Source organism: Muscardinus avellanarius (genome assembly GCF_963383645.1).
Source record: "Muscardinus avellanarius genome assembly, chromosome: 14".
In the NCBI taxonomy this organism is placed as follows: Eukaryota; Metazoa; Chordata; class Mammalia; order Rodentia; family Gliridae; genus Muscardinus; species Muscardinus avellanarius.
In genome coordinates this window covers 90,338,787-90,357,416 of record NC_137800.1, presented here as the reverse complement: position 1 = coordinate 90,357,416, position 18,630 = coordinate 90,338,787, and the positions used below count along the sequence as shown (strand labels likewise).

Here is an 18,630-nt window from a genome sequence, read left to right as displayed (position 1 = left end):
CGGCGCCCGGAAGCGGTGGGTCGCACCAGGCTGCGGCGCGGGCCTCCCTCCTGGGCCTCGCTTTCCAGTGAGGCGCGCTGGGCCCGGAGCGAGGTGCGTGGTGTTGCTGTCGCTGTGAGTGCTGGGCGCGCTCTCGGGGGGCTGGCTGTGTCACGGCAGTACTCTGTGCATGGTGTCTCTTCCTCCTCACACCTGCAGCCCTGGGAGGGAGGCACACACTCTTGCCGCCTCGGCTTCTGAAGTGTTCCTGTTTCTCTTCTGCCCCGCCAGGCATTTTCTTTGATTTTTAATTTTTTATTAAAATGTACCAATGTGAGATGAAACTTTTCAAGCATTTGTCCTGTAGCGCTCTCGAGTCCAGTGGTCGGTCACTTTCACTGCAGGGACGTGTATCCACGTTGCATACTGGACACACAGTATGGAAATAAACGACTCAGACAGGAGAATCAGCGGCCCGCTTTTCTAGGTTCTTTGTTTTCTTTTTGAATCTGCTGTGGTGGCACTCGCGACTAACTTACACTTTGCTGTTTGAGGCTGAGGCTAGGCAAGATTGCCCCGTCTCCGTTCGCAGTCGCGGACCGCCGCGCGCCGAGGGTGCAGGAGGGGTGTGCGGCCTTCCCAGTGCGCCAGGACTCCTGACCTTCTCTTTAAGGTGTGTTTCCACTGAGGAAAGAAGTGGAAAGGAAGCTCTTCTCTCTCTTACTACCAAACCAGGAGCAAATGGCCTCGGCCCAAACCCAGAGACACGTGGACAGAAACTGAAGTCTGCTCTACTGTTCACAGCAGAGTTTGAACTAGGTTCTCGGGATTGCTGTCTCGAAGACGGGCGCATGGAGCACCGTTTCTGTCCTACTGCTGTGGAGCCCTCTCCACGCCCCCCCTGCCTGAGCTGGCGGGCCTCGTCCCATAGTCGTGGCCACGCCGGGCAGGGGTTAAGGTCCTGAGAAGTGCACTGGGCAGTTGGTGCGGAGCCATCTGTAACGTGGAGCCCGCCCGCTGGGCCCCGTGGCCCTGCGGTGAGCAGCGCTCCCAGCCGAAGTCAGGTCGGCACTGGAGGCTGCAGGCGCAGGCTTCTTGCTGGCTTTGCTGCCAGCTGTGTCGTCAGTTGGGAGGGTATGGGATGGGGGCACCGGTTGGTCCCTGGCTCGGGACAGGGGAGCGCTACTCTCCTCATCAGATGATGCCGAGATGTGAAATGCAAGCCGTAGTCCCTTTGTTTAGATGCTAATAAGCAGTCGAGTTTTGAGAAGCTTCTGCTCTTCTCTCCCACTGAAGGAGACGCGTCCGGAGACCGCGTCCCTAGCGCTCGTTGTTTTCACAGACCACCTGGTGGACTCTGCAGTTCTGCTCTCTACCCAGCGTTCTCTCTACTGATCTTGAAACACAGCCAAAAAGTAGTGGTGCCTGCGGTTTCCCTGGAGACCGTCGGCGCCCTGGGAAGGGGCGTCCGTCAGGAGTGAGGCCAGTGCCCGCCCCTTAGCTGTCCCACCCTGCGTAGACACGCCACTGCTTGTCACCTGGCCTGCACAGTCTCGAGTTCTGTCCACATTAGTAGAGGAGACTGAAGTAAGCACTGAGTCGATCAGGACATCCTTCAGATAAATCACACCTCTACAGTGTGGACTCAAAGTGCTGGGCAGGACGGAGTCGGTGCCCCCGGAACGAGTGCTCTGCATATCTCAGTGATCTGAGGCGTTTGACTGGGCTGTGTAACCACATCCCACTCCAGAATCTAGGTTTCATTGCTGTTGGCGCCTCTGGGTCAAGAAAGCCGGCTGGGCCAAGAAGTCGTCCTCAGGAGATGCCCGGGCCCCGCGGTGTGGGGGCTGGAGCAGCTGCGCTGACCAGCCGGCGCCTTCCAAGCCCTGCCGACCTGTGCCACTGAGCCAGGCTGCACCCGCCCTCCATGCGCCGGCAGCACTGCGGCCGGTCCTCCTGATGGAGCTGGAGACCTGCCAAAGATGGCATTAGACCCATGCTTGCACCAACCTTTAGCTCGCCAAAGAAACCCAAAATACAAAGTACAGAACTGTCCTGCGTCGGAATATTTTGTTGACATTGGTTGGCATGAATTCTCCTGCTGGCTCGCTTGGGCCTGATGAGAACAGGCCAGCATGGAGCTGGCTCCTGGACAATTCGCATGTCCCAGAATCTGCTGCTGCAGCATCCAGCAGGGCCCACCACGCTCGGGACAGAAAAAGAGACTGGGCTTTTTAATTAAAATAAGTTGCAGCCATTGAGAACATGGTCTTTTTTAACCAAGACTTAATTCTGTGTGTTTGAGAGGGAGCAGGAAGAGGAGCCAGCCATAGCACAACCCATACTGGGCGTCAGGGTGTGCCTGTAATCCTTACTACGCAGGAGGTTGAAGCGGAGGAACCACAAGTTCAAGGCCAAGCGTGGTGGCACACGCCTGTAATCCTAGCACTTGGGAGGCTGAGACAGGAGGGTCGCAGGTTCAAGGCCAGCCTCAGCAATTTAGCAAGACCCAGTTTCAAAATAATAATTGGAAGTATATGTGGCTCAGAGGTAGAATGCCCCTGGGTTCAGTCCCCAGCACCACCAAAAAAGAAAGAGAAAGAAACACTGCAGCCCCTGGCACGGGAGACTTGGCTCTCCTTGAGCCGGCAGCCCGATGGATCAGTTGGTGACTGGCCATGTCTTGTTTTCACAAGTGCCCAGCACCCAGCTGGCCTGGCTGCTGAGCCAGGGCTCAGCTGTCTGGTGGGATCGGAAGATCTGGAGGCCACGGAGGGTGGCGGTCCTGCGGGACGTCTGTCCTATGGGTGGGACAGCAAGGTCCACAGGTTGCGTTGCGCGGTGGCGAGGAAATGTCAGGAGTCCGCCGTGGGAAGCCGACAGGCTGGCCCCCGAAGGTCGTGCACAGAGCCGCGCCCCCTTCTTGCATCTCTGCACAGTCTCACTGGAGGCTCCTGCTCTGTGTCCTCAACAGGCACTGCGTGGGCTCCTGTCCCCACGGGCTGCCTTTACGCTGCTGCTCGCGGTTCTCCGCTGCATCCAGGACTCTGTGTTTTGTTGTTATTGTTACTGGAGGTTGAGCCCAGGGGTGTTCTGCCTCTGAGCTACACCCCCAGCCAGATTTTATTTTTTATTTTGAAGCAGAGTCTCACAAAGTTGCTGAGGCTGGCCTTGAACCTGCAACCCTCCTGTCTCAGCCTCCCCAATACTGAGATGACAGCGTGCTCCAGTGCTCTATACCTTTGTTGGTATCCCCGTCTTCATCTTAAAAAGCTATCAGAGGTTAGCTTCAGCCATATCCACTCCCTTGATTCACAAAAAACATTTAGTAACCACAACTTGATTTTTGCCACAACTATATAATTTTATTATTATTATTTTCGTGTGTGGTGCTGGGGATGGAACCCAGAGGCTTTCTACCTTTGGGCGACACTCCCAGACCTGTTTTGTATTTTATTTGGAAACAAGGTCTCACTAAGTTGCTGAGAGCCTAAGTAGCTGAGGCTGGCTTCGAACCTGCGCGATCCTGTCTCAGCCTCCCAAGTACTGGGATTACAAGCGTTCACCGCCATGCCTGGCTCTAATTTTATTATTTTGTGTTTGGGTTTTTTTGAGGGGGACTGGAGATTGTGATCTCTGAGTTACATCCCTAGCCCTGTTTTATCTTTATTTGGAAAAGGGTCTCACTAAGTTGCAGAGGGCCTCAATCAGTTGTTGAGGCTGGCCCCAAAACTGTGATCCTCTTATCTTAGCCTCCCTAGTACTAGGATTACAGGCATGTACCACCAGGCCCAAGTTTAATTGTATTACTTCTAAAGGGATGTTCTAAGCCTGGCCCAGTTGAGATTAGCTTTAGAATTGGGAGGAACCCCTGGAGAAGTCTTTACTATGGTGTGGGTCTTTTGTGTTAGAAGTGGGAGTTGGCTGTAGTTGATCATGCAGCTTAATCCTGATGTCATCTGTATTTCAGAAAATAACCTGCATCTAAAACTAAATGATATGCAGGTAACTCAGCCTTGGGGAGGGGAGGGCATTTAATGGTGATTAAGTAACCACTTATTTTTAAAAACTCAAAGAAGTTAGCTGTGAGGCCCTGCGGTCCAGCCTCTGAGCCCCTTGCAGCTGTCTGTAGTAGGGGAGCATCCAGAGCTCCCAGTGTGCTTTGCAAAGGTGGTGACCTCCCTCTCCGGGAGGGCTATTTTTGTGTCACTTATAGCAATGATACATTTGAGGTTTTAAGTTAAAAAATAAAAAATTGGGCCAGGCATGGTGGCGCACACTTGTAATCCCAGCATTCGGCAGGCTGAGACCCAAGGATCGTGGACAGCCTCAGCTTTTTAGTGAGGTCCTCTGCAATTCAGTGAGACCCGGTTTCAAAATTAAAGAATAAAAAATGGGGCAGGGGGTGTAGCTCGCAGGTCAAATGCCCCTGGGTTCAAAAATAAATAAATAAAAGAAAGTGGAAGTGTGAGGGCCACTCCTCCCGCTGAGGCACCAGCCACAGGGCTCTTGGGGACTGAGCTTCTGAGGTCAAAGGGCACCCCAGCTCTGCTTGCAGTGACCCCGGGAGCCTGGGCGTAGGGAGTGAGGCTGCCCGAAGAGGGAGTTGGGGAGGTCACATCACATCAGCTCAGGCTTCAGCAGGCTCCCGTTTCAAAATAAAACGGGGCTGGGAGCGTAGCTCAGGTAGAGTGCCACTGGGCTTAACTCCTGTGCCACATAAAGTAAAATAAAAAATTAGTAAGAAGGGCTGGGGGTTAGATGAGAAGTAGAATGTCCCCGAGTTCAACCTGCAGTACCAAAACCCAGCAGAGCTGGGTGGAGACAGGAGGATCAGCAGGTTCGAAGCCAGCTTTGCTGGCTTAAGAGACCCTGTTTTCAAATAAAAATATAAAAATAGGTCTGGGAGTGTAGCCCGGAGGTAGAAGGGTTTCCAGGAACCCCAGTACCACCAAAAACAAAAAACAGAACACCTGGATGTGGGCATTAAAGCACGGAAAGCAGCAGGTTGTCCTCTGCTGGGTTCATCACCAGTTGACAGCCGCCCAGCCGTGGCCTCCCTACCCCAGGGCAGGCCGACTGCAGGCCCTCGGCCATTGGATCCAAGGACTCGCGTTTGGTGTAGCATAACTATACACCAAAACGCTTCTCTGGGGACCTACCAGTCAAAAAACATCGCAGTTTCAGGAAAGCGTCTCAACCAGGCATTTAGGTCGCGGCCGTTCTCACTCCCTAGGAAACAGAGGGTCCCGCCCAGGGCTGGCCTCGGCCTCTCCTCCCTGCCTCGGCGGTGGCTGGCCTTTGGAGAGAGCATGTTGGCCGGGACTGCTGGAATCCCTACAGGAAGCACCTGACGTGCGTTCTGGGAACTGCACGTGGTCATCCAAAGCCGTGACCGAGAGGAAACTTTGCAGACTGCACCAGGGCACGCCTGCCATCCCAGCTACTTGAGACAGGAGGCCCGCAAAGTCGAGGCCAGCAAGGCAACTTAGCGAAACTATCTTCAAAAAAAAAAGTGGAAAAGAAAATCCCTTTCCAGGCGGAACTGTGGTCTTTACTTTCCTTTGTTATAGAGAAGACGTGTATTGCTGACCAGGGCTTCTAGCTGGGGTCACTCAGGTCCTGCGGCTCGACAGGCCGGGGAAGGTCAGGGCCACTAAGGAGGCCCAGGGATGGACCTGGCGCCCACAGGGCTGCGCAGCACAGCCCCTGGTCAGGGCCGGAGCTGCCTGGCGCTCGAGTGCCGGGAGGACTGGGAGGCCAGGCAGCACGGGGCATCCATGCTGCAGCTAGACCTTCTCCAGGGCCAGTGAGCACTTCGGCTGTTTCCCCCGGGGACTCTCCTTCAGAAAGCTGCTTTGCCGCCGGCATCTGGCTAGGTTCAGCTCCGCCTGTCCTCCACCCGCCATGTCCGCCTGCACAGACGTGGGGCCCAGGGCGCAGGGCACAGCATTGGCCTGCTATTGTAAAAGAAGTGTAGGCCTTGGTTTTATAGTGTCGCGTTCTATTATTTCATGGTTTGAAGACTTTCAAACTGGCTTACGATCAAGGAAGAGACTGGTGGTTAATAAGTAAAGCCTCAGTCAGAAGCAAGATGGCGCCCATTGGCCCTGTGCTCAGGAGTCAGAGCTGTTGAGGTGGAAGTGGAGACAGCAGCTCCCAGGTGCCTGGGGTGGGGGAGCCTTCCAGGAGCACCCCACCACCAGGCAGCACGGGGCCTACTCCAGGGGCCCTGCTGCCCCCGCCCCCCCCCCCCCCCAGGCTCCACCAGCCCCAGGGCCATTCCTGTTCCAGAGACACTAGACGGGCCTGTCCCCGCGGGCCTCCAGGGAACCCACTGGAGGAGTCGCTGACTATTGGGCTGGCTCTTCTCTCTCATCCCTTCCCCTGGGGCTCGGCTGGCCAGGTCCGGTACCATCTCTGGCCCACGTGCCTGGGGCAGCTCAAGGTTGTTAAAGGGAAGAACTGGAAGAGCCCAGGAGCTGGTGCACTGCATGGGCCTGGTCCCAGGGCTGGCGCTCAGGGGTCAGCGTGGCCCTGAGCCCTCTGCCCCCAGTGCAGGGTGAGCAGGTGGGCGTGGAGCACTGCCCCGCTCCCGTCCAAATATGCCCAGCACTTAGGAGCCACCAGTCTGTGGGTGGGTGCTTTATTTCCTTTTCTGTCTCTCAAACAACCTCACCAGGCAGTCCACGAGAAGTGGCATGTTCTTGCCTGCTGTGGTCGCTGCTCAGCAGCCTCTGCCTGCGTCTACCCTGCACCTCTGAGGAAGGCGACCTCTCGGCGCTCTCTCCAGGAGCTGCCCGAGGAGGCGGAAGGAGACTGAGCTTTTCTCCTTGGCTCTTGGACTCCTCCAGGTCTCCCTCCTAAGGCTGCCAGCATTCGTGTGCTTGTAGAGGAAGGCCAAGAAGAAAGGGTGCTGCGTGGCCCCAGGCTGGCCTGATGCCACCCTGCACGTGGCCGGCCAGTGCAGCCTGCCCCTCCACGGACACCGGCCTCCCTGTGGGCCAGTGCGCTCGGGCACCTGGCCCAGGACCAGTACTCGGCCGTCCCTCTGAGACGAAGCAGTCGCTTGGCCCTGAGCGGAGGTTCCTCCCAGCGCGTTTAGCCTTTTCCTTCGTCTGCACTGTGTGGGAGGGAAGGCGCTGGAATTGTGGGTTATGATCTTGTGCCAATCAGTAAAAACCAGTATGTCGCACACACCCATCTGTGTCTGTTCCCTTCATTCTAGAGGTTTCTCTTGACCCCTTCACATCAGTCCTCCAGTTTCACCCCACTCCCCTGCCGGCTTCTTGGGCACTGTCCTGGAGGCCAGGAGACCTTGAGGAAGATTGGCCTCCTGCCAGCACCGGTGCCCGGTGCCCTGCGTGGGTGGGAGAGGAGAGGCAAGCTGTACCCAGGCAATGAAACTAGTGAGCATGGGCCACAGAGGCCACAGGTGGGTGGTACCCATGGGCACTGTCTCTCCCAACCCCAGACAGGAAGAGGAGCAATTCTGGGTACAATGAAAGACTGTGCCAGCCGGGCGTGGTGGGCACGCTTGTGATCCCAGCACTTGGGAGGCTGAGACGGGAGGATTGCGGTTCAGACAGCCTCAGCTACTTAAGCCCTCTGCAACTTAGTAAACCCCATTTCAAGATAGAGAATAAAAAATAGGGCAGGGGGTATAGCTCAGAGATAGAATGCCCCTGGGTTCCATCCCCAGGACCACCAAAAAATGGTGAGGGATAACTGGGCATGGTGGCACACACCTGTAGTCCCACTACTTGGGAGGCTGAGAGAGTAGGATCATCCATTCAAAACCAGCCTTGGCAATTTAGCGAGATGCTATTTCAAAATAATAAAATAGCCGGGCGTGGTGGCGCACGCTTGTGATCCCCGCGCTTGGGAGGCGGAGACAGGAGAATGGATCCCGCAGTTTCGAAGCCAGCCACGCTGGCTTAAGAGACCCTGTTTGTTTCCAAAAATATATATAAAATAGGTCTGGGAGTGTAGCCCGGAAGTAGAAGGGTTTCCAGGAACCCCAGTACCACCAAAAAAAAAAAAAAAAAAGCCGGGCAAGCGGTGGTGGTGCACGCCGCTTGTAATCCCCGCGCTTGTAATCCCCGCGCTTGGGAGGTGGAGACAGGATCGCGCTGGTTGGAAGCCAGCCACGCTGGTTTAAGAGACCTTGTTTCCAAAAATATATATAAAATAGGTCTGGGAGTGTAGCCCGGAGGTAGAAGGGTTTCCAGGAACCCCAGTACCACCAAATAATAATAATAAATACTACTACTACTACTAATAATAATAATATAAAAATAAAAATAGGGCTGGGGTGGAGCTCAGTGGCAGAGCACCCCTGGATCTATCCCCACTATAGAAAAAAAACCTGTGACGCATCCTGTCATGCTTCTTCTACGCTGATTATTTTTTCAGTCTCAGATTAAATGCAAAGTGTGGGATGACCTTTCTGCAGCCAGCTGGACGTATGGCTAAAGACAGAAATATAAGGGGGCCCGCCGGGCGTGGTGGCGCACGCTTGTAATCCCGGCACTTGGGAGGCTGATTGCACAGGTTTGAAGCCAGCCTCAGCTACTTAGGCTCTCAGCAACTTAGACCCTGTTTCCAAATAAAATATAAAATAGGTCTGGGAGTGTAGCCCGGAGGTAGAAGGCCTCTGGGGTCCAAAGTTAGGGCAAGGCGAGGGCTCCTGAGGGGCGAGCGCTGCCCTGCCGCCAGCCTCTGGCGGCGCTGGCGATGGGGCCAGGCCAGCTGCGCCCAAAAAAGCCCCATGTCCTAAGCCAGGGCCTGGGCCACTTTCTGGTTTGGGCAGATCTAGGGTGCAAAGAGTTTATTTTCTCTCCTGGGTCTTGTGACACCCAGCTAAGGTGTCGGCAGCCCTGAGGCCCCACACTGTCCTGAATTCCAGCCCTGTGCTGAGCCCAGGGCGCACAGTTCTACAGAGGCAGGAGAGCCGCGGGAGCAGGGGAGGGGTGACACCTGAGAGCCCCTAGTTGGGGGCCGTGGGACGGACAGCAGGGATAGGGGTTTCAGGAGAGGGCAGAAGGAGCCAAAGCCGGGCATGGGGCCCATGCTTATAATCCCAGTACTGAGGCTGAGACAGGAGGATTGTAGGTCAAAGCCAGCCTCAGCTACTTAGCGAGGCCCTTCCTAACTTAGTGAGACCCTGTTTGAAAATAAAGAAAAAAATTGGGCTGGGGGTGTAGCCTGGAGGTAGAATGCCCCTGGGGTCCCATCCCCAGTACTGACTGAGAAAATTAAATAAGAAAAAATAAGCTAGGCGTGGTGGCGCACATTTGTAATCCCAGCATTCAGGAGGCTGAGACAGAAGGATTGCAGTTCACAGACAGTCTCAGCTACTTAGTGAGGCCCTTCTCAACTCAGTGAGACCCTGTTTCAAAAAGAAAAAAAAATAGGGCTGGGAGTATAGCTCGGAGGTAGAATGCCCCTGGGGGTATTGTACTAATTTTTAGTAGAATATTTATTTTACTAAAAAAAAAAAAAAAAAGAGGAGGAGCCAGGCATGGTGGCCCACTTGTAATGGCATACTTGGGAGGCTGGGATGTAAAAACCACAGGTTTGAGGACAGTCTCAGCAATCTAGGGAGACCCTGTTTCCAAATAAATAAAATCAGGCTGAGGATGTAGCTCAAATGTAGAATGCCTGTGGGTTCAATCTTCAGTTCCTCCTCCCAAGATGAAGGGGGCGTGGGCGGGGCCTCAGGAGGTGTCCCCCAGAGGACCTGGGATGGGGGATGGAGGAGCCCCCCCCCCCCCGAGGGCACTTGGGGCAGCCAGGTGCTGTGAGGTGCTGTGAGGGCGGGTGGCAGTGAGCACTGCGCTCACTGCAGGCCAGGAGGAGGGAGAGGCAGGAAGGTGGTGGGAAGGTGAGCTGGGGCCTTGGCGAGGACTGACCTTTGCTCCAATGAGCGGCACCAGGGAAGGTAAGACTGCGGGGGCCTGGCCGTGTTCTCTGTTTTGCACTTGATCTTTGTATTGGAAACAAAGGCTGTTTGCTTGCTTGTTTGTTTATTTATTTATTTATTGCAGTGCTGGGGATGGAACCCAGGGGCATTCTACCTCTGAGCTACACCCCCAGCCTTATTTTTTTAGTCTTTATTTAGTCTAAGTTCCGGAGGGCCTCACCAAGTAGCTGGGGCTGGCTGGGAACCACGATCCTCCGGTCTCGTCTCCGGAATGCTGGGGTTACAAGCGTGCGCCACCACGCCCAGCGTCAGAGGCTGCTTTAAAGGAACTAGAGACACTTAATTGTAAAAATCACAAGGCAGCCAGGTGTGGTGGTGCAGGTCTGTAATCCCAGGACCTGGGAGGCAGAGACAGGAGGTTCACGGGTACAAAGGCAGCCTCAGCAGCTTAGTGACACCCTGTTGCAAAATTAAAAATAAAATAGGGCTGGGGGTGTAGCTCAGAATGGACTGCCTCTGGGTTCCATCCCCAGTACAAAAAAAAAAAAAAAAAAAGCCAAAGGAAGCCCAGCCAGGCACACCTTTGTAATCCCCAATACTTGGGAGGCTGACAGAAGGTTCACGGGCTCTCCGCAACTCAGTGAGACCGTTTCAAAATAAAGAATAAAAAACAGGGCAAGGGGTGTAGCTCGGAGGTCGAATGCCCCTGGGTTCCATCCCCAGACCCACAAAAAAATAAAAATAAATCACAGCAGCCCGGCCCCGAGGCCCCGAGGCGGGGCGCGGAGGGCGGACGGCCTGGGTCCCACCGCAGCTGCGCCTGCGCGCGCTGAGACGGCGCCGGGCCGAGCCGCAGGGCCCGGGAGGCCGCGCGCCCGCCCAGGTGCTGCCGGGCCGCCCGCGGCACGCCGGGAAGCCGCGCCCCGCCCCGCCCCGCCCCGCCCCGCCCCGCGCTCCCCTGCGCGGCCCTCGGCTGCCCCCTGCCGCCGCGGGCCCGCGCTGCAGCCGCCGTCCCCGCCTCCGGATTGGCCGGCCGCCTCCTGCCCGCGGATTGGCCGCGCCCGGGCCGCGGCCCCGCCCACCCCCGGGTCCTTTGATCACGCGCCCCGGCTCCTTCCGGGCCCGGGAGCCAGCCCTGGGCGTTCCTGTCCGGGCTGCGGCGGCGGGAGGTAAGGCACGGCCGGCTGGATGGGCTGCAGAGCAGGGCGGCCCGCGCCGAGGCGCCGGGCTCCCGCTGCCCGGGCGCGGCGGCCCCTCCGCACTCCCGGCCCCGCCGCCGCGCCGGACCGCCCGGCGCTGCCGGCCACCATCCGAGAGCGGCCGGCGCCCTCCCCTCGGCTCCCCGGGTGCGGCGAGGCCGGCGGCCACGGGCGCCGTCCGGGGCTCGCGCCTGGCCCCGCCGGGCAGGACCTCGGGCCGGCGCGGTGCCGCTGCCCCGGACCAGCTCCTCCGCCTGTCAGCCGGGCCGGCCGGGGAGGGCCTGGGCGGAGCCCCGGGGGGACCGAGGGGAGGCGACGTCATCCCGGAGCCGCTGTGTCCGGCTCCACGACACCGACCCCGGGCAGGAGGAGGTGTCCGAGCCGCCTTGAGTGACGCCAGCGCGAGCAGTGCGTAGAGCCCGGCGTCCCCACTGCGGAGTCCACCCCGCGTCCCCGCGGGGCCGCCCCGGTCAGGGACAGGCGCTGGGCAGGACGGGCCTTGCGTCCCCGCCTTTCCTTGGCGCCCTTTCCAGCCAGGGCTTAGGGATCTCAGCCCACCACTGGGCCTGAGACAGGTTGGTTTCGTCGCCAAATTTGTGTGCGTGCGGGGATTTAAGCTTAGGGGTATTCTACCTCCGAGCTATCTACCCCCCACCAGCACTTTGTATTTTTTAATTTTGGGTACCAGGAGTGGAGCCCAGGGGTTCTCCCTCCAAGCTACACCCCCAGCCGCGTTTTTTATTCTCTATTTTGAAACAGGGTCTCACTGAGTTGCGGAGGCCTCACTAAGTAGCTGAGGCTGTCCTGGAGCCACGACCCTCCCGTCTCAGCCTCCCGGATGCTGGGATGACAAGCGTGCGCCACCACGCCCCGCTTTTTTACCTGTGATCTCAGCCTCCCAAGTACTGGGATTGCAAGCATGTGCCACCACACCTAGCTCCTTTTGTTTTGAATGAGGTCTCCTTGGTTGCCAAGGCTGGTCTCAAGTCTTCTCTCCACCTGTCTCAGCCTTCCAACTGCTGGAATGACTTCTGAGAACTCACACATCTCTGGCCCTGGGGGCCAGATCCAGTCAGGCTGCCACCGTGGGTGACCCGTAATCTCCCTTCCTTCCCCCAGGGAGCCCAGTGGAGGCGCCCTCCCAAGGCACCACGGCCCATGCTGACCACCCTGCCCTGCGGCCACCGTTGCCGATGTCATGAGTAACACCACAGCACCCAATGCCCCCCAGGCCACCAGCGACTCCATGGTGGGCTATGTGCTGGGGCCCTTCTTCCTCATCACCCTGGTTGGGGTGGTGGTGGCCGTGGTAAGGAGCCCGCATACACAAACTTTGCCCAGGCAGGGCTGGGCGGGCCCTGCGAGGGGTGGGAGTGGAGGTGGGCCCTCACCCCTTGGGCCTTCCCAGCTCCACAGCGCCATCTCTGTTACAGGTAATGTATGTCCAGAAGAAAAAGCGGTGAGTGCCCTGACCTTGCCCCAGTGCCGCCCTCCAGAGCATCTCCCCAGCCATCCTAATTCACTGCCTGGCCTCGGCTTCCGGACCAGGGAGGCCCGTGTCCACTATGGGACACTCCTGGGAGGGAGCTGAGGCTGGGGCAGCGCGTGGACTGAGCCCTCCTGTCCCCCAGGGTGGACAGGCTCCGCCATCACCTGCTCCCCGTGTACAGCTATGACCCCGCTGAGGAGCCCCATGAGGCCGAGCAGGAGCTGCTCTCTGACATGGGGGACCCCGAGGTGAGCCTGAGGCTGGAGGTCCAGGGGACCAGGCATGCCGCGGCAGTGGGGGCCCAGCTCTGCCGCTCTCCCACAGGTGGTCCACGGCTGGCAAGGCGGCTACCAGCACAAACGGATGCCCTTGCTGGACGTCAGGACGTGAAGGTGCCTTCCCTACCTGGCGGCCCAAGCAAGAGTCTGCCTTCCGGAAAGGTGGCCAGGGGAGACGCTCGGCTTCCTTAGCTCACCTGGCCCCAAGAGGGCCTCCATGGTGGCTGGGCACAGATGTACAGCTCCTGGTATATTTTGTAAATAAATGTTTTGTGGCTAAGAGTGGCTTAGGTTTACCTTATGGAGCCCACGGGGCCGCTATCCTCCCCTACACCCCACAAAAGAGCTCCTGTCCAGAAAAGGATATTTTTTTATTCAAGTAACTGCAAATAGGAAACCAGAGGGGGAGCCCCAGGCTGGGACAGACAATGGCCACGCCCTCCCCAACAGAACAGGGGGGAGAGGTGGCCCCACACCCTTCCATCAGCTCAGCCCCTCCTCACTGCTGCCGCTTCCTAGGGACATCCCCTCCCGGCTGGCGCACCCCAGCCCCTCCCTGTAGAGAGCCTTGGGGGAACATGGGGGCAATGAGGATGAATGCTTGGCGCTGGTAGCAGCAGCAATGACTGATGTCTAAGGACGAAACATTGAACAAAACCAACACAACTGTCCAGAGGTAGTTTGTGAACAGAGGGAAGATGGAACCAGATCCTTGGGGGTTGGGGAGGCGCAAGAGGCGGGCAGGGGCTCCTGGGGGCCAGCGCCCCTTGCAGGAGGGGACAGCCCGAGCGGGGGGCTCACCGGGGTGTCATCCCACTGGATACTCAGAACCCAGGTGAGGGAGGCGCCAGCTCCTGTCCCCTAAGGCTGCCCAACCTAGCACAGGACCAGGGATGGTGGAAGTGGAGCCCACCTGGTGGGGCAACTGCCCGGGGCATCCTGGGCCAGCCCTGCTCCTCCATGGGCGTCACAATGATGGAGCGAGCAAGGGCCCCTTAAGGCCAGGGAGCCCCCCAGGCCCCTTTACGGGAAGCCAGAGGAAGGAGTAGTGAAGGTGCCTCTAAACCAAGAGCCCAGCAGCGACACCCACCGAGAAGCGGGGGCCAGGTGCAGGGTGCGGCTAAGAGGGTGGTTAGCCTTGTCTAGGAGGGCAGGTGCGCGCGCAGGGAGGGTGGCTGGGGACCGAGGCCCGGGTGGCTGCTCCCGTGGGCCGCGGAGCCCTGGGGTGCTGTGTAGTGTGCCGTGGGGCGCGATGGGGTGGGGTCTGTGGCCTGGGGACGGGGCTGGGGTGGGAGTGGAGCAAAGCTGTCCAGTCCCAGAAAGAAGCTGCTCCCAGGCGGGCGGCGGTGGTGAGGGAGCAGGCGGTGCGGTGTTCACTGCTCCTCCTCCGAGGACTCCTGGGAGATGCCCTCCTCCTCCTCCTTCTCCTGCAAGGTGGGCACGAGCTCTGGCCGCCTGCCGCCACCCTCCCCCTCCCAGCCCAGAAGGGGATGAGTCAGGGCTGCGTGTGTGGGTGACTCAGCAGCCTCCGGGCTGCGATTCATTCATAAAAACGAGGGACTTGAAGGGGGGAAACGCGCTGTCCACAGCAGCCCCAGCCTGCCGCCCGGCAGCCAGCGAGGGCGGGCTTGCTCTCCAGCCCGCAGGAAGGAGGCCAAGGCTCGGGCCCAGCTGGCCTCGACCCACGGGGCAGGCCCTGGGTGGCCCAGGGCAGGGAGGAAGGGAGGTGGGAGCTGTGGGGCTCACTCACTGGGCGGGAATGCTGGGACACCACAGGGCCAAGGCCCCCGTGCCAGGCACAAACTCAAAACAACCTGCTTCCTGTTACTCAGGGCTGGGGCCTGGCCAGGAGCCCCTACCCCACCCCTGTGGCTCAGCTCGAGGAACAAGCCTGGGGGTGGCTGGAGGACCACCACAGGACGCACCTGGAGCCTCCCCCCCACAGCGGCACCCCTCGAGGCATGGGGGCGCACTGATGCCGCTGGCCTGGACCCCCAGGGCTGACTCTCTCTACAATAAAAGGCCTCCCCTGCTGCTTCCTTTTATCTCTGTAACTGGGGGTGATGCTGGCCAGTCCCCCAAGCCTATTCCGGGAGCACCCACCTCCCCTAGAGAAGGTTGTCATGGGCGCCGACCTTTAGAGCTGACTGGCTTCCTGGCCCGCAGGTCAGCTGGATGCCCTCCCACCCAGAGCCATGGAAGCAGGCACAGGGACTCCTGATCCACCCAGGGAGACAGGCAAGTGGCACCTACCAGTTTTTTGGGCCTGCCCCTCGGTTTCCTTCCTGGAGCTGTGGTGGTTTTCTAGAGAATCAGAGAAAACAGCTTCTAAGTCAAACGTGCCGGACAGTGCTCACTCTGTGACCAGGTCCGGCAGGGAGGGGCCGCGCTGCCCACCTCTGCTCAGGACCACCCAGCACCCCCCACCCTGTGACTCAGAGGATGTGAGTCGTGTCTTAGAAAAAAATGAAAACTCTTCCAGGCTCAGATGGCCCTGCCTGTCCCCGCCCTTTCAGGCTGCAGGACCCTAGGGTGAAGGTAACCTTCTGTCTCCCCACACTGCTCCTCTCCAGACCCACAGCCATAGGACTTCTGACCCACTTTCTTGGGCAGACCTAAGCCCCTAGAGGTGGAGAATCCGGGTGGGGAGGGCGGCTGTTCCCAAGCTCACCCGGGTCTTCGCGGCGCCCTTGTTTTTGCTCCCCTTTGGTCGCCCCCGAGGTCTCTTAGGTGTTGGCACTTCGCTGGGCTCCTTCTGCAAAGACAAACGGGGCGGTGAGGGCAAAGTCCTCCCCACCCAGAAGCCGGCAAGAACCCCTGACCCAGGGACCCCCAGGAGGGAGGCGCTTCAGGACCCATTTGCACCAAGCCCCCATTTTCCTAGCGGTTTCTGGGACAAAATAAAAAGCCGAAAGGCACCAGGGGAGAAATATGGCCCTGCCCCAGCTCTGCCACCGACCCTCGTGCAGAAGGCTCAGTGCGGGGCTTCAGCCCCCCATCGGTGATGGGGGCAAGACTCAGCCCTTGCGCTAGGGGCTCAGCGCAATGGCGCCTGGCGCTGGCCTCACCACCCTCCCCATGACCCATGCTGGCCCTGCAAGGACCCTTCCCTGCAGGCCTGGGCCCCCCGTGGCAGGCCCGGGCGCCCGCTACGGTCACGGAAATGCATGAAGCCTGACACAACACGGTTCCGGCAGGCTCCAAGCACTGTTTCCTAGGAGAGGCTCCCCAAAGGCTGTTCATAACCAAGGTCCCGTAAGCCCCTGACCACTGTGGGCAAGGGTGGGCAGGTTGAGCCAAGTTCTCCTGAGCACGGGGCACACAAGATACCAGCTACCCCTCCCTGGGGGACAGCTGCCTGGTGTGGGGAGGGGTGTGCCAAGATTTCCACCAGGCCCAGACAGCCCGCCCACGCAGCCGGCCACACCCCAGGGGCTCAAGGCCCCAGGCCGGCCGTCTCACCCAAGACCCTACAAGGGGACTCTCTGAGGCTCATGGCTATCATCCCCCTAACATTTTGGATTTCTTGGGCCTCGGTGTCCACTGAGAGCATGGACCCCGAGCAAGTGTCGGCCCAGGGAACTCTTGACTAGTATGAGATGAAGGACAGAACCTGACAGGAAGCACAGACTTACGGCAAACCGACAGGAGCAATTTTACCTGCACTGACTCTTAGGGCTAAAAGCCAGCCCAAGGCCAAGCATAGCGGCGAATGCCTGCAATCCCAGTATGCTTAGGAGGCTGAGATGGGAGGGGGGACTGAAGGTTCGAAGCCAGCCAGCAATCAAATGAAACCGTATTATCAAATCAGAAATAAAACCAGTCTAGGGGTGTAGTTCAGAAGTAGAATGCCTCCAGGCTCAATCCCTAGTACCACAAAAATTTAAACCCAAAGCCAGGCACAGAACCCACACCTTCATGGTGTGCCATGTGGGTCCCCACCAATCTAACCTGCATTATGATACACTATACGGCACCAGTAAAAGGGGGGAAAATGCCAGGCCTGGTGGCACAGGCCAGCAATCCCAATATTTGGGAGGCTGAGACAGGAAGATCAGCTGGGAGGCCAGCCTCAGCTACTTAGTGAGGCCCTGTTTCAAAGGAAGAATGCCCCTTGGTTCAATCTCTAGTACCCCCCCCCCAAAATTTTAAAAATGTTTTTTGTGGTACTTGGGTGGAACTCCGGGGCTTTTCTACCCCTGGGCTACACTCCCAGACCTATTTTAACTTTGTTTGGAAACAGGACCTCACGAAGTTGCTGAGAGCCTAAGTAGGCGAGGCTGGCTTTGAACCTGTGCAATCCTCCTGTCTCAGCCTCCCAAGCGCGGGGATTACAAGCGTGTGCCACCACGCCCGGCAAAAATTTAAAAAACAAAAATTGGCTGGAAGAACAAAAGCCCCTCGAGTTGTTTTTCTGGCAGTACTGGAGATTTGAACCCCAGGGGCATCTACCTCTGAGCTACACCCCCAACCCTACTTTTTATTCTTTATTTTGTGGTACTAGGGATTGGAACCCAGGGGCATTCTACTTCCTGTAGCCCTACTTTTTATTCTTTACTTTAAAACAGGGATTCATTAAGTTACCGAGGACCTCACTAAGTACTGGAAGCTAGATGCGAACCCTCCACCTCCTGTCTCGGCCTCCCAAGCCCTGGGATTACAAGTGTGCGCCACCACGCTCAGCTCCCAGGATTTATCCAGCTGAGAACGTAGCTATGGGCTAGGAGGTTCAGGCCCTGGGTTTGACCCCCAACACTGCAAAATAAATAGTACGTCTTCATCCCTGTCAATGCATCTCAACCACCCTCAAGACACCACCCTGGGTCCTGAGGTGCCTGAAGTGCAGAGGCAGGGCGGTCAGCCGGGCATTCTGGCACTGGCTTTATTTTTATTTATTTATTTATTTTTGGTGGTACTGGGGGTGGAACCCAGAGGCTTTCTACCTCCGGGCCATACTCCCAGACCTTTTTTTTTTTAAATATTTTTTTGGGGAAACAAGGTCTAAGTTGCTGAAAGCCTCACTAAGTAGCTGAGGCTGGCTTCGAACCCGTGTGATCCTCCTGTCTCAGCCTCTCAAGCGCGGGGATTACAAGTGTGCACCACCACGCCCGGCTGGCACTGGCTTTAAACCACCTTCAAGTCCTGGGCTCCGAGCTGCCGCTCTTCTCCCGGGTGCCTGGAGGGCTGTGTGCAGGTCTTGTGCCACCCCCACCCCACAGGCCCACCACGCGCTTCCCCAGCCCCGAGGGGCACAGGTCTGGACACCCACCTGGCTCCCTACCAGCGCCGTCCCGGGACTCACCGGAGGCTGCTTGCGAGGCCGACCCCGGCCTCGCTTCTCCGTGCCGTCCTTTTCCTGCTTAGAGGCCAAGGGCTGGCTGGACTTGGAGCTGGACTCGCTCATCTTCCTTCCCTACCGGGCAGGTGAAGGACTACGGCTGGGATGCTGGGAAGACAGAAAGAGTGCTTCAGATCAACACCTGGCTTAGGCTCTTCTCTCCAGCACCCACCCCCCAGGCCCAGGGCGGCGGCCTGCTCCTTATCTCCCAGCTAGAAGGGCTCTTTGTTGGCCTGCTCTGGGCCACCCCTCAGGGTGCTGGAGGTACAAACAGCCCAGACCTGGCTGCGGGGGTAGGGCTGGCCTGGGGCAAAGCTGGGGGTCCACAGTGCTGATGGGACCCTCCCCCACGGGACCACCAAGCCAGGCCTGGCTGGAGCCCACAGGCCAATTCTCTCTGCTCTCTCCTGAGAGGGATCCCT

At 58.3% G+C, this 18,630-nt stretch overlaps 2 protein-coding genes across 5 annotated transcripts; one reads left to right on the top strand and one right to left on the bottom strand.

Moving 5' to 3' along the window:
* Nucleotides 1-12,301: 12,301 nt before the first annotated feature.
* Nucleotides 12,302-13,023, top strand: SMIM29 (small integral membrane protein 29; the record flags this gene model as incomplete). 4 transcript variants are annotated; one of them, XM_080710949.1, is made up of 4 exons in its annotated part: nt 12,302-12,352; nt 12,537-12,562; nt 12,735-12,840; nt 12,917-13,023. In XM_080710949.1, 4 exons carry the CDS (start codon nt 12,302-12,304, stop codon nt 12,980-12,982), a joined length of 249 nt encoding a protein of 82 aa, XP_080567075.1. In that variant the 3' UTR covers nt 12,983-13,023. The 4 variants fall into 4 exon arrangements, with proteins under 4 accessions (XP_080567075.1, XP_080567076.1, XP_080567074.1 ...); XM_080710950.1 differs by having other exon boundaries at nt 12,302-12,409; nt 12,774-12,840; XM_080710948.1 differs by having other exon boundaries at nt 12,302-12,409.
* A 1,188-nt stretch (nt 13,024-14,211) lies between these two features.
* On the bottom strand, nt 14,212-18,289 carry HMGA1 (high mobility group AT-hook 1). The gene is made up of 4 exons (XM_080710899.1): nt 18,140-18,289; nt 15,542-15,625; nt 15,124-15,174; nt 14,212-14,297 (listed from the first exon to the last, which is right to left on the bottom strand). Exons 1-4 carry the CDS (start codon nt 18,272-18,274, stop codon nt 14,244-14,246), a joined length of 324 nt encoding a protein of 107 aa, XP_080567025.1. The 5' UTR covers nt 18,275-18,289; the 3' UTR covers nt 14,212-14,243.
* Nucleotides 18,290-18,630: the final 341 nt, after the last annotated feature.

Coding starts and splice junctions, on each gene's coding strand:
- HMGA1 (XM_080710899.1), bottom strand. CDS start 18,274: ATGAGCGAGTCCAGCTCCAAGTCCAGCCAGCCCTTGGCCTCTAAGCAG. Junction 15,626..18,139: donor CGGCGCTGGTAGGGAGCCAG/GTGGGTGTCCAG, acceptor TTGTCTTTGCAG/AAGGAGCCCAGCGAAGTGCC. Junction 15,175..15,541: donor AGGGCGCCGCGAAGACCCGG/GTGAGCTTGGGA, acceptor CTGATTCTCTAG/AAAACCACCACAGCTCCAGG.